The 13,439-nt window shown below is 48.3% G+C and overlaps 1 protein-coding gene and 1 long non-coding RNA gene across 4 annotated transcripts in view; one reads left to right on the top strand and one right to left on the bottom strand.

The window, feature by feature from the left end:
* Positions 1–10,156, top strand: part of LOC144454766 (uncharacterized) — a 23,602-nt gene extending 13,446 nt beyond the window's left edge. Inside the window, exons 2-3 of one of the 3 annotated variants that reach the window (XR_013483288.1) lie at positions 121–7,426; positions 7,557–10,156. This is a non-coding gene — a long non-coding RNA (uncharacterized LOC144454766). Of the gene's footprint in view, positions 1–120 lie in introns of all 3 variants that reach the window. The other 2 variants (XR_013483289.1, XR_013483287.1) reach the window with 2 other exon arrangements.
* Positions 1–13,439, bottom strand: part of SH3BP1 (SH3 domain binding protein 1) — a 24,529-nt gene extending 11,090 nt beyond the window's left edge. The window contains exons 1-9 of the mRNA XM_020982548.2: positions 13,174–13,439; positions 10,441–10,483; positions 9,864–9,968; positions 7,329–7,405; positions 7,004–7,115; positions 3,821–3,897; positions 2,033–2,168; positions 801–869; positions 346–436 (exon numbers count right to left, since the gene is read on the bottom strand). Of these exons, the coding sequence (XP_020838207.1) occupies positions 346–436; positions 801–869; positions 2,033–2,168; positions 3,821–3,897; positions 7,004–7,115; positions 7,329–7,405; positions 9,864–9,968; positions 10,441–10,483; positions 13,174–13,235 (772 nt within the window). The 5' untranslated portion in view covers positions 13,236–13,439. The remainder of the gene's footprint in view (positions 1–345; positions 437–800; positions 870–2,032; positions 2,169–3,820; positions 3,898–7,003; positions 7,116–7,328; positions 7,406–9,863; positions 9,969–10,440; positions 10,484–13,173) is intronic.

Genomic DNA, 13,439 nt, shown 5'->3' with positions numbered 1-13,439 from the left:
CTAGTTGGAGCAGGTGTTATGATGGTTTTTCATACCTCATCTACTGTCAAACTTGGCTTCTTCATTCTGTTAATTTTACTCAACTTCTCTTCCCTGCCTGTTTTATTCTTTGTTATAAAGGCTCTCGAGAAGCAGCATTTGAAGCTAGCCCGTGGGTCTCCTGTGCCATTGCCTGTTCTACTGTGCTGTGAGGAAACTGAGGATAAGGATGGAAAGTGACTTGGCTGAGGTCACATAGGCCTTAAGGGGAAGAGGTCAGAGTCCTGAGCTCCCCATTAACCATGGATGCATTGGATATGGGAAGGGGCAGGGAAAGGAGGAGGCTGTCTGCTCTACCACCAATACCTGTGTGGCCGTGGGTCTCCTTCAGCTCAGCCAGGGCTGTGTCCAGTGAGCTCAAGGATTTGCGGTGGTAACTAGCCTGCAGCTCCAGAAGCTGTGTAAGATAAGGGTCAGGGTGAGGGCCTCGAGGCGAGGGCCATAAGGTGAGTCTTGGGGGCCAAGAAGTTGGGATTCCCCTATCAGAGCTCCTCTCCCACCTTCCCCAATCCCACCCTGGGAGGACGCCTCTGACAGTACAGAAAGAGGGTCACTGACCCCTGGTGGGGAGGTGGGAAACTTTGTAGACTCTCCTTCCTCCTCAGATTGGGGAGGCCTGGGTACCCTCTATATCTTCCTTTCCCCTGGGCTCCTCTGCCGGGAAGCAGCAGCCTTTCCCCACTCTCCAGAGCTCTCCACACCATCCTGGCAACATTGCCTGGGGAAGGGATGGGGGGGGTAGGATTCCTGGAAGCTCTTACACTGATGAAGTAGTTTGCATAGCTGTCTTCCTTCGTAGCAAAGTGGTACAGATCTGACAGATACTCATCCTAGGAGAGACACAGGAAAATTCCAACCAGCTCTGAGGTCAGTCCCTCTCTTCCTCCCTAGCCCTCAAGGCCATCATGGTGGGCCTGCCCCTGGAGTGGGAGGCAGGATGGTAGCCCATGATGACACCCCCCCCCCCAGCAGAATATAACCATTTTTCAGACAGTGACTACTTTGTAATGATTTTTCTATTCTCAGCACCTAGTACAAGACCTGGCATACAATAGGCACTAAGCAAATGGGGGTTGAGTTGAACTGAACTCCCAGGGCCATCACTTCCTTGCCATTCAACTTCGGACAGCTCACTTCACCTCCATTCTTCATCTCCAGTGCCTGGCACAATTCTTGCGTATAATAACACACAAGCTTAATGAATGTTTGAAATGAGTTGAAATATGTATCATTTTGTCAGTGGGGTTACTTGGAGAGGCACTAAGGCCTGGTAGATGAAGCACTGCACTGTCTTTTGCCTTTCTTTGTATCACCAGTGCTTAGCATGGTGTCTGGCCCTTAATAGCTGTTTATTGACTAAGGGTCACAACCTCTCTGGGCCTCAGTTTCCTCCTCTGTAAAATGGGGACAAGAATAGCATCTCCCTTCCCAGAGTTGTTGTGAGGATCAGAGGAGATAATGGATAGAAAGAACTTTGCAAACCTTAATGCACAATATAAATATCAGTTAGGTTTAGTGATAAGAAAGACTGTTCTGGAGGCAGAATACCTGGAGGTGGTGGCACACGGTAGAAAGGAGTTAGGATTTAGAGACAGAGGATCTGGGTTCAAATCCTGCCTCTGTCACTTACTACCCATGTGACCATGCACAAACCACTTCACTTCTTGGGCCTCAGTTTCCCCATTGGTAAAATGGGAAGGTTGGATTAGATTAGACTTCTGAAGTTCTTTTTAGCTGTAGATCAAACAGTTCTTATCCTGAGGCTATGAACTTATTTTAGCTTTTTAAAATATTTTTATAACTGTATCTCAATATAACTAGTTCCCTATGTATTCCTAGGTATTTTATTTTATGTTTCAGTCGGCTTCTAGTGAGTGCAAAAAAAAAAGTCATCTCTATTTTACACAGGAGGAAACAGACCCAGAGATGGGCAGTGACTTGACTTGCAGTAAGATCCCCCTGCGAAGAGCCATGGCACCTTCCAGGTCCTCACCTTGGATTGCTCCACCTTCCTCTTCAGTTCTTCTTCCTCTTCCTTCAGGGTCTCCAGCTTATTGGTTGTGGTGTTGTGACCCCCAGGGCCCCCCACACCAGGTCCGAGGCTTGAATTTTTGGCCATCTGACTGAGCCTGGAGAAGGTCAGGAGGAAAAAGATATAATGACCAATCACCTCCCCCCCCAAGTCATCCAGGTTCCTGGCAGCTCACCATGAATGCTGGGGTTTTAATACAAATGAGCTCACCTGAGTATTCCGTTAGTCAGGAAGGGGATGTGCGCATGGGTGCCTCCTTGTGCTCTGTGCCAAGCCCAGCCTGGTTAGAGTCTTCCCCTCAGGGGACACATAGGGCCAGGCGCCCCCTTGTGGCCTCTGGGAAGCACAGCCTGGTTAGAGCCCTCCAATAGGGAACCCAGAGGGTCTCGGCTGGCTGGCTCACCAGCTCGTCCAAGGCACCCACAAACAAACCATGCCAGAAGAGATGCCTCATCAGGAGTACAAGACCCAGGCACGAGAATATATGTGTTCACCATCACACACACACACACACACACTGATGACAGCATCCTCTCAAACACCTGTATTTCAGGCACTGTGTGACCCTGAGCCATCAATTAACCTCTCTGAGCCTCTTTATCTGCAAATGTGATAAAAAGGCACATTACAGGGGCAGCAAGGTGGCACAGTGGATAGAGCTCTGGCCTTGGAGTCAGGAGGACCTGAGTTCAGATGTGGCCTCAGACACTTGACACTTACTAGCTGTGTGACTGTGAGCAAGTCACTTAACCCCATTGCCTAACCAAAAAAAAAAAGGCACATTATTCCCCCCACCCCCATGCCTACCCAAGGCAGCTGCCAGACCTGCAAGGCTACGCAAATGTTGGCTGCTAAGATGGGTATTTGGGAGCTTACAAAGCAACGTTCTGACCCCTCAAGACTGTGGAATGAGCCTCAGTGGGTTACATCCACCTCCCAGGAGTATTGTGAAGGATCCCCAAAGTGCTGGGTCAGCCTCCAAAGGCCACAGAGACAGGGGCTGTCATGACTTTCATTATAATTGTCATTGTTTGTCAGAGACAGGGAGTGGTTTGCTCCAGGTCACACAGCTAGGAAGCTATAGGGCCCAGAATTTCACCTGGGTTCTTCTGGCTCCAAGTCCAGACCCTTTGTCATGACGGCACTATGTGTGACTATTCATGTTCGTGTCATGGTGTGCATGTGCTTACACAGGTGTGTGCATGTGTTGTGAGCATGCCCATGCACGTGCAGGTCCACACAGCTGTTGTGCACGCTCTTACTTCTGCACAGTACCCATGTAGATGCATGTGTACTCAACACATGCATGATATACTCATGTATGTACATTTGCACAAAACATCACACAACACACAAACACACTCATGAGCACAAAAGAGCATGCTTATATATACGTGTGCACATGGCTACACCTGCATTCACATACTATGTACACGAGCACACATGTGCATGGAAGGATGCACGCACACTTTAAAAATGCCTTGCCCTTTGTCTGGGAAGGCGGCCCTACTGTCATCAGCAGAAGGGACCCTTGGTGTTGGATGGGTGGGCTCCCCTAGCTCCCCTCCAGTGGGGGGGGTGCTGAGATGACCAGGGTGGTATCAAGGGTGTGGCCTGTGGCTGGGAAACAGAGCAAAGTGAGCTAGGAGAGGGGCCCCTGCCTGATCCCAGAGCCCACCAGACACCCAGCCTGGCATGGGTCACCTAGTTTGTGTGGGTCCAAACCCCAGGTCAGTACCACCCACTCACCTGCTCTTCAGGGCATTCCAGTCTAACACCAATTTCTGGAGGTTTTTTTTATGCTTGAGAATGGATGGAAGCTCCTCCTGGTGGATCAGACAAAAGGCACAGCCTGTCAGGAGCCTTTAATAGCTCTTGGGCCAACCTTTCAGTTGTTTTTCACAAAAAAGGAAACTGAAGACCAGAGAAGTTAGGTGATTTTCCCAAGGGAACACAGCAAGAAGTGATGGTGCCAGAATTTGAGCATAGGCTCTCTGATTCCCTGCCTCCAAGATGGATACTTAGGCAAGGCCAACTTTACTAAAATTGTTTCTATCTCAATTTGTTTGTTTGCTGATTCTTTGGGGCTAAGTAAACCATCAAGTTATCAGCAAACAAATAACTGGCTCTCCTTTGCCAATGTTTATGCCTTTGATTTCTTTCTTAGGAAAAAAAATTATTGGGGCAGCTAGGTGGTGTGGTGCTAGGTGGAGCACCAGCCTTGGAGGACCCGCGTTCAAATCTGGCCTCAGACACTTAACTAGCTGTGTCACTAGCAGGTCACTTAATGCCAATTGCCTCCAGGGAAAAAAAAGCTTAATTAAAACGTATTAATTTCTCTTGTTTTTAAATCACTTTGACTTCTGAATATAGGAGATATGAAACTATCTCGTCCTTCCCTTACCCATAGAGCCATCCTTTGTAACAAAGAGTAAAAAAAGTAAAAAAGACAGAGAGAAAAATAATTGAACAAAACCAACTAACATGTCAACTAAGACGGTATATGAACACCCCAGGCCCACAGTTTCTGTCCCTGAAAAGAAAGGAAGGGAATGCTCTGCCTCACATCTTCTTTGGGCCCAAGCTGGATCACTCTGATTGCACAGTGTTCAGTTTGGGCCCCTTTTCCTTTTACACCATTTTGGTCATTGCATATAGTGTTTCCACGGGTCTGTGTATTCATTCTGTGTCAGTTCATATAAACCAGGCTTTTCTGCATTCTTCATGCCCATCAATTCTTAGGGCATGGCCACATTTCATTATAATCAAGTGCCACAGTTTATTTAGTCATCCTTCAGTAGAGAGTGGGGAGGAAGTAGGGAAAGAGGGCATACTTGCTTTATGCTTGCAGTTATTGGCAAAGCTTCTAGTGTTTTCCCATTATCCATAAGGCAAACTTTTGGTTTTAGAGATCTACTTTTAATCATATTAAAAGTTTCCCTTCTAGGGGCAGCTAGATGGTGCAGTGCATAGAGTACCAGCCCCGAATTCAGAAGACCTGAGTTCAAATCTGGTCTCAGACACTTGACACTATCTGTGTGACCTTGGGCAGGTTACTTCACCCCATTACCTTGCCAAAAAAAAAATTCCCTTCTATACCTGTAGGGTTTTTTTTTTGAAGCATAAATTAGTATTGAACTTTGTCAAAAGCTTTTTTCACATCTATATAATGGTGTGATTTGGGGGAGGTACTTTTAATAAGGTTAAGTGCACACACAGACTTATTTATTGTTCTTGTTGGTTTTGCTAAATTGCTTTTTTCTAAAAAAAATTTGTTTTTTGCTTTTTAGTGAGGCAGTCAGGGTTAAGTGACTTGCCCAGGGTCACACAGCTAGTAACTGTTATGTGTCTGAGGCCAAATTTGAACTCAGGTCCTCCTGACTCCAAGGCCAGAGCTGTATCCACTGTGCCACCTAACTGTCCCTAAACTGCTCATTTTCCTTTCTTTTTTATTTTTTGTTACAAGCAATGGCTCATGGGTAGGGAAGGAGGAGAGATATTCAAAAATAAAGGTGATGCAAAATTAATACAAGCAGGATAAGAGAAAAAAAACTGGGCAGAAAAATCCTTGCATAGTGAAGATATATACAGTGAGTTAACAGAAATATGTGAGACCATGAACCATTCTCCATTGGATAAGTAGTCAAGGCATATGGACAAATATTTATCAAAAGAAGCCTCATAAACTATTAACCACATAGAGCTAATAATAGGAAAATGCAAATAAAAAACAACTCTGAGGTTTCCCCTTACAACCAACAAATGGCTAAAGATCAAGAGATGGGAATAGTCAATGTTGGAAATGTTGTGGAAAAATTGGCAGATTAATGAATTGTTGGTAGAATGGTGAATTAGTTCAACCATCCTGGAAAACCATTTAGAATTATATAAAGTAACTAACATGTTACTCTGACCCAGAGATTACATTTAGTTACATACCATGAGGAGGTTAAAAAAAGACCACAAAACAGCCCCACACATATCAAAATATGGCAGAACTTTCTGTAGTAGCAAAGAAGTAGATACAATGTAGAATTCCATCATTGTATAGAAATGTAACAGAATATTACTGCGCCATAAGAAAGGATGAAATATGATGAATGCAGAGAGGCATGGGAAGATTTACATGAACTGATATAGAAAGCAGTAATCAGAACCAGGAAAACAATATAAGAAATGATTATAACAACATAAATGGAAAGAACAATGAAACAATTGAAACCAAAAGCTTTCAAGGTATATGACCAAGTGTGAGCCCAAAGAAGAGATAGGAGAATGTACTTTCTTCCCTTCTTTGCAGAGGTGGGGGACGACAGGTGTGGAACACTATATATAATGTTGCACTTATTTGATAATGTTGGTTAGTTTTTGCTGAAATTGATCCCCCCCCTTTTTTTTCTTTGTTACCTAGCTCCTCCTATATTTAGAGCTGGAAATTTAGAGCTGGAAGGACTTCAGAAGTTATCACATCCAACCCTTTCATTTTACAAATGAGGAAACTGAGGCCCAGAAAAATGAAGTGATTTGCTGAGGTTGGCTCTCTAGGATAGAGAAGAGATATAGTGGGAAATGTATGTGATGAAAAAAACAAAAGATATCAATAAAATTTGGAAGTACTAAGATAAGTGACAATTATTATAATAGTTATTATTAATTCAGGCTTGTACTTAGCAAACAATTCATCACCTGGAGGCTAGAACCCTAGGGAGGCAGGTCCTCAGAGGACAGCCTGGTCCCTTCTGAAAGCCTTTCCAGCTTGGTAAGACCTAGGTCAGAGTTGTACTCTGCCAGCAGAGCCTTTGAGAGCTGGAGTCATTTCTAGGCTACCATGAGACGTGGGAGGGTAACTTGGGTGGGTCTTATCACCATAATGCACGTAAAACCTTTCATAAAATTGACAACATTTTGTGGGCCGTTAAGATGACTGATTACCTCACTCAGCCTGTTGAGGGGCTGTAGGACATCTCTCTCCAGGGCCATCTCAAACTCTGCCAAGACCCGAGCTAGCTGACTCTGGATGGAACAGCTAATCTCTAAAGCCTTCCTGTGGGGACCAAGTGACCACAGTCAGACTGAGACTCCTTCCCCCCGCCCACCTCTAGTCCTCTGCCCCGTGGGGGGTGGGGTGGGAAACAAGTAAACTCCAGCCCTTGTCCCCCTCTCCACTAGGGAAAGAGGACCCTCCCAACTCTGGCCCATCCTCTGCTCCTCCAGACCCTGGGACTCCACGAGCTAATTCCCTCCCCAGTTCACTCACCCCATACTAGAATCTGGATCCAACTCTTTGATGCTCTCGGCCATTGTGTGGGACAGAGCCATGAGTGGCAGTTTCTTCTGCAAAGACAAAAGGTTGAGGTAAGAAAGTGAGATCTGCTCCCTTCCACTGGAGACTGAACTAGTCGAGAACTAGCCAAGGCACTCCACAGTGACTTCACAGACCTAGTGATCCACAAGGTCAACTAGTCCAACTCCCCTCATTTTACAGGTGAGGAAACTGAGGCCCAGGGAAGTGGCCTGACTTGGCCAAGATCACACAGATGTTAAATGTAAGAGGAAGAATCAGAAGTTCTCTCGAGACAGTACTCTTTCCACTGTACCTGCCTCCTGAAGTGGGACGGAATAATGCTTGTCTCCCCCTGCCCCTAAAAGTCTCACTCTTAAGTAGAGAATGGGCTCTACACGAAAAAGACCCAGAAACACACACACTAGAAATGCATCTTCTCAGCACCGAATAATGCACTTGTATTTTTCCAGTGCTTCTTACTTTCCAGAGCAAGCCTGCATCCTTCGATCCTTACAATACCCTCTGAGGGAGGAGGAAGGGGACTGAAGGGTAAAGGTCAGTATGTGAGGAGAACCTACAGCCAGAGAAGACTCTGGGTGGGGGAAGGGCAAGATGGAATAGCAGTTTTCATGTAGCTGAGGATTGTCATGGGGAAGAGGGCTTAGCCTTGTCCTCCTTGGCCCCAGAAGGCAGAACCAGGAGCAAGGGGGCAGGCCAGGGGGGACAGCTGCTGAGAGAGTCAGATCTGGGCTCCATATAAGGACAAAAATTCCAAGTAATTAAAGCTGACCAAAGTACAGTTGGCTGCCTTGGGGTGGGGTGGGGATAGGGGGGTGACTTAGTTCTCCATCCTTGAAGGTTGGGGATCTTGGACTAGATGACCCCTGACATCCCTCCCAGCTGTGTGATTCCATTATCATAACCCCCATTTTGCAGATGAAGAAACTGAGGATCGGAGAGGCCAAGTAGTTTGTCTGAGAGTATACAGTGACCCAGTGGTAGAGCTGGGAGTGATACCCAGGTCTCCTGACTTCCCACTCAAGGCTTTTTCTATCAGGCTAGCACATGGAAACGTGGAGGGAAGGTGGCAAAGGGGCATGCTGGGATGGTGGGATCTGGGCAAGGTTAGACAGGGAATCATCAGCCATTTTTTTGGTTTGTTTTTGAGGCAATCAGGGTGAAGTGACTTGCCCAGGGTCACATAGCTCGTAAGTGTCAGAGGCCAGATTTGAACTCAGGCCCTCCTGACTCCAGGGCCAGTGCTCTATTCACTGTGCCACCTAGCTGCTGCCATTTTATTTAGTCTAACCAAGAGCAGTAATGACATCCAAAACATGTTGTAACATCTTGTAAACATTTTGGGGTTAGGGGGGGTTTTTTTGGTGGGTTTTTTTTTTTGGAGTTTCTTTGACTCTCTACCACTTCGCACACACAGTGCCTGGTAGATGCTTATAAATGCTTATTAACATGACTTGACCAGTTTCTCCCTTCTCCAATCCACTGTCCACACAGCTGCCAAATGGATATTCCTAAAACCCAGGTCTGACCATGTTACTCTCCTGCTCAAGAGAAAGCCTGCAGCAACTCCCTCTTGCCTTAAACACAGACTCCTTCATTTGGCATTTCAAGCCCTCCACAGTCTGTCTCTGGTCCACCTTTCAGACCGAACACTTAACTACTCACCCTTACACACTCTACTTTCCAGCCAGACTGGCTTTCTTGCTGACCGTCAGATTCCAGTCTCTCCCCACTATACTTATGCACAGGCTGGTCCAGACACCTGAAGTGCCCTCTCTTCTTACCTCAACCTCTAAGAATTCCCCAAAGCAAGCCTTTTCCATCCTCACAAGTTACCTTATATCTACTCTGGGCATACTTTGTATCGACTTTTCATCCTACAACAGAACATCAGCTTTGGACCCAAGGTGTCCTTGCCTCCCAGCCCAATATAATGGGAGGGGTCTCAGGATCACACAGCTGGAGCTGAAAAGGACCCGGGAGTCCAACCGCCTCATTTTCCAGATGAGGAATCTGAAGCCCCAGGGACTAGAAGCCCCTTGGGGCAGGGGCTGGTTTATTCTGTCTTTGTAACCCCAATACCCTGTATGGTGCCTGGCACTTAATAGATGTTTGGTAAATATTATGGAACAAACCCAGTTTGGGTTATGTGCAATGTGATGGAGCAGGGGAAGAGAGGGGACCCAGAGTTCTTTTGCTGGAACCAAAGGGTAGGGGGAAGGGTCCCAAGGAAAGATCATGGAATCTGAAGTCTGAGGAACTGAGTTCAAATTCTGTCTGATACTTCCTGCCTGACTTTGGGCAAGTCACCAATTCCTTGGGCCTCAGTTTCCTCATCTGTAAAATGAAGAGGTTGTACTCCAAACTGTCTTGTAGCTCGGGCTCTAGCATCCTCTGACCTCCCCTAATCTTGGTTACCACCAACCTTCAGCTCTGAAGCCATCTCTCTCCCACATCCTCCCCCCACCAACGGGTCCTGTGCATACTCACGACACGCTTCTCCATGTCTGCCCCGCTCTGGCCCTGTAAGCAGGCCTGCAGCCTCTTATGGACATTGTGAGCAGCCCGCTTGGCTGGCTCTAGCCTCTGTTCTACCTGAGGATGGAAGAAAGAGGCTGAGAGGGAGAAGTGCACACGGGATGCACGGTGTGCTGCTCACAGTTTCCATTAGACTGTAGGCTTCTTGAGGGTAGAGACTGTCTTTGTCTCTTTCTATGTATCCAACATTTAACCTAAGTTAACATAAGTACACAGGAGATGTTTAATAAATGTTTATCCATTGACTGGTTTCCTCTCTCCTCACTGCCAGGTAGTCTCTTGCCACATACCCAATACTTGGCCACATCTGAGCTCCTCCTTTAGGGACACTGCCTCTTTTCTCCTCCCCTTCGATCTACTCCAGGCACCCTATTTTCCCCAGGGTGACATCTTCCTTCGAAGAGAAATCCAGTCCAGGAGGTTCTGGTGACTCATAGCACGCACTTGGCTACCTCCCTCCTTTATTTCTCCCTCCACCTTCCCAGCTCCTGTACAGGCCTGCCTCTCGTCATTTTGCCCACATCCATACCTGAAGCAGGTCCTCGCTCAGAAATTCAGCAGTTTCTTGGGCACTGTGGGGGACAGAGACTGCGTGAGGAGGGAAGTTGGAGACCTCTACTCAACCTACTTTCCTGCTTCCACAGAACTCCCTGACAGATATCATGATATAGGGGAGTTGGCAGATCTAGATTGAAGTCTTGGCTCACAGTAGCTGTGCAACCCAAGGCAAGCCACTGGCTGTCTCTGTGCCTCAGTCTCCTATAAATGAGCAGGCAAACTAGTCCTCTGAGGCCCTTCGGAGTTCTAAATCTGTGATCCTATGACCAGTACCCAGTCTGGACTGGGGGGCCCTTCAGGGTGACCAACTAGGAGCTGAAGGAGCAGAGGGTGGAGAGGACAGAAGCCTTAGCTGATGTGTCCTTTCAGGAAGGATCCCTGACTGTCCACACTCAGCTCCTGGTTCTTGTCTCTCACTCTTCCCCACACCCCTCCAGCCAGAGCACATTCCAAAGCAGCTGGGAATTCAAAGTCAGGCTGCTTCCTTCTCCACCCAGAGCTGCACCTGGGAAAGTGGGGCAGGGCAGCAGGAAGAGCTTCTCAGGGGCCCCCACACCAAACCTGGGAGGGCCATGATAGAAAGCAGCTGGAGTAAAGTGCCGAGCTCGAGGGAGGTGTTAGAGCTAGGGGGTGGGGGGAGGGGATAGAGTGAGGGGGGGATGGGAGGGAGAGAGAGACAGATCCATGTGGCTTCAGTTTGGAGACAGAAAAAACAGTGAAAAGAAGCTTGGCTTGGATGTTGTCTCTGTGCTCTTGGCCAACCTGCCCTCATCTGGAAAATGGCCTCGAAGGGTACATCTATGTTCTTATAATGTTAAAGCACTTCTCTTTTTAGGCCTCAGTGTCCCCCTCTGGAAAACTCGTGGATTGGGCTGATGGCCTCTGGAGAGTCTTCCAGCTCTAAAGCTATGATCCTAAATCACTTGCCCTCTAAGCCTCAGTCTCCTTCTCTGTAAAAAAAAAAAAAAGAGGGGCTTAGCTTAGGGTCCCTCTCAACTTGAAATGCAGATTCCTTTCCTCTTTTCTCCTCACTTCTCCCCACACCCCCAGCTTCTCCAACACAGCCTATAATACAGATTGAAGTCACACAATTAGAGAATTCCAGAGGTCACCGAGTCCAACCCCCTTATCTGAAGGATGAGGAAACTGAGGTCCAGAGAAGTGACTTGTCCAAGGTCTCACAGGTAGTAAGTAGCAGAAACACAATTACAACCCAGGTATCCTGGTGTCCAGTCTGTTATTTTTCCCCCCTACAACATGAGAAAAAGAACTCTAGGTCCCATGAGGGGATGGGGAGGAGGGGCAGGGAGGAGATGGCAAGGGAGTCAGGGCAAGGCCATCTGGTTTTGGTTTTTGTAAAGCAGATGTTTAGAAACTTAGGCCTGGGAATGGGGCTGGATTTTTACCTGACCCTGGGAAAAGCAAAGCAGAATTCAGAGGACTGAAATCCTGAGCGGGGGGTGGGGTAGGAAAAGCAAAGACCTATGGGAAGAGCAGCTCATGGAAGGCTTTTTGCCCCTCTAAAAAGTGCCCCAGGAGTCCTTGTCTCCAGGGAGACAGGGTCAGCCCAGACCCTCTTCCCACCCTGCCCCCGCCCCCCTGGAGTCTCAGAGTTCTCTAATCTCCTTCCTTCTCTCCAGGGAGGGTCCTGACATGTTAATTCTTTATGAGGTCCAGACTGGATAATTGAGGCTGGGCGTGGGGGCCGGCGGATGGAAGAAACTAGCCCCAGGGTCCCAGGCCGAGAGAGAAGCTAGCCATCGTGGTCCCTGACCCTCCCCTCCATCAGCTCAGGACTAGCCCCCCCCCAAAAAAAAACCCTCTGAACTACAGAAACCTGGAGGGGGTAGGGGAAGGAGAGGTCAGGGAACAGTTCCTAATTTCCTCAGCTGTAAATGAGAGGGATTAAGCCAGAAGATCTAAACTCTTAGCTCTAAACACCAACTTCCTCTATTCTAAGGACCCTTCAAGCTCTAAAAGCGCATGGTTTTAAGGGACCTCCCGGTTCTGACATTCCAGGTGCTCAGATTCCTCCCAGTTTTGGCATCTCTTTACTAAGGGTCCTCTCAACTCTGACTTTCCAGGTTCTAGGGCTCCCAGCTCTGAAGTTCCTTTTTCGAAGAGCCCTCCCAGTTCTTACAATCTCAGTTGTGAGGCCCCACGCTGCTCTGACATTCTCTGTTCTAAGGTCCCTCCTAACTCTGACCTCCTATATTCTAAGGTGCCTCCTAGTTAAGGCACTCTGTTCCTAGTCCCCTCCATCACGGCCCCTCCCTCCATGGGTGGAGATTACCCCTCTTCCCAACCAAGCCAGACCCCCTTCCCTAACATCTTGGGGGGATGGGCTAAGGACTCCAAACCTCTTCTTCTGTTGGAAGGAGTGGGGAGGGGCGGCTCTGGGCTACACCGAGTCTGAGGCCTCACTTCACGAGACTTCCCTTCCCAGGAGGCCCTTTGGGGAGGGGTGTTGAAAGAGAAAGCAAAGGGAAGAGGTTCAGGTTTGGGGATGGTGCTGGCTGGGACTGCAGTACTGGAGTTCTCAGCCCTAATTCAGCAACCCCCCCTACACACACACACACACACACACACACACACACAACACACACCACACACACACACACACACACACACACACACACACACACACACATCGCGCGTCTCCCACCACCGCCCCCAACCCAGGCCAGCCCAGGGCTGCGCTCACCGCCCCGAGCCCCCGGTCTGGGACAGCTGCAGCCGCATCCGATTAAGCTGCCTCTTCATCATCTTGGAAGGCTGGGGTGGGCAGCTGGCGGGCGGGCTAGAGGGAAACGGCTGCCCCCCGGGCTGCTCATGAGAGTCTGCGAGCAGCACGCTCCGCTCTGCTCTGGCAGACCGACTGGCGGACGGAGGGACTGACGGCCGGTCGGAGGCAAGGAGGGAGGCAGCTTTTCTCCTCTTCCTGGCGGAGGCTCTCTCCTCCTCCTCCTC

The sequence above is a fragment of the Phascolarctos cinereus genome, unplaced genomic scaffold, assembly GCF_003287225.1.
Source record: "Phascolarctos cinereus isolate Bilbo 61053 unplaced genomic scaffold, phaCin_HiC Scaffold_1;HRSCAF=81, whole genome shotgun sequence".
Lineage (NCBI taxonomy): Eukaryota > Metazoa > Chordata > Mammalia > Diprotodontia > Phascolarctidae > Phascolarctos > Phascolarctos cinereus.
The sequence above is the reverse complement of the archived record's forward strand: the minus strand, read 5'-3'. Positions and strand labels throughout refer to the sequence as shown.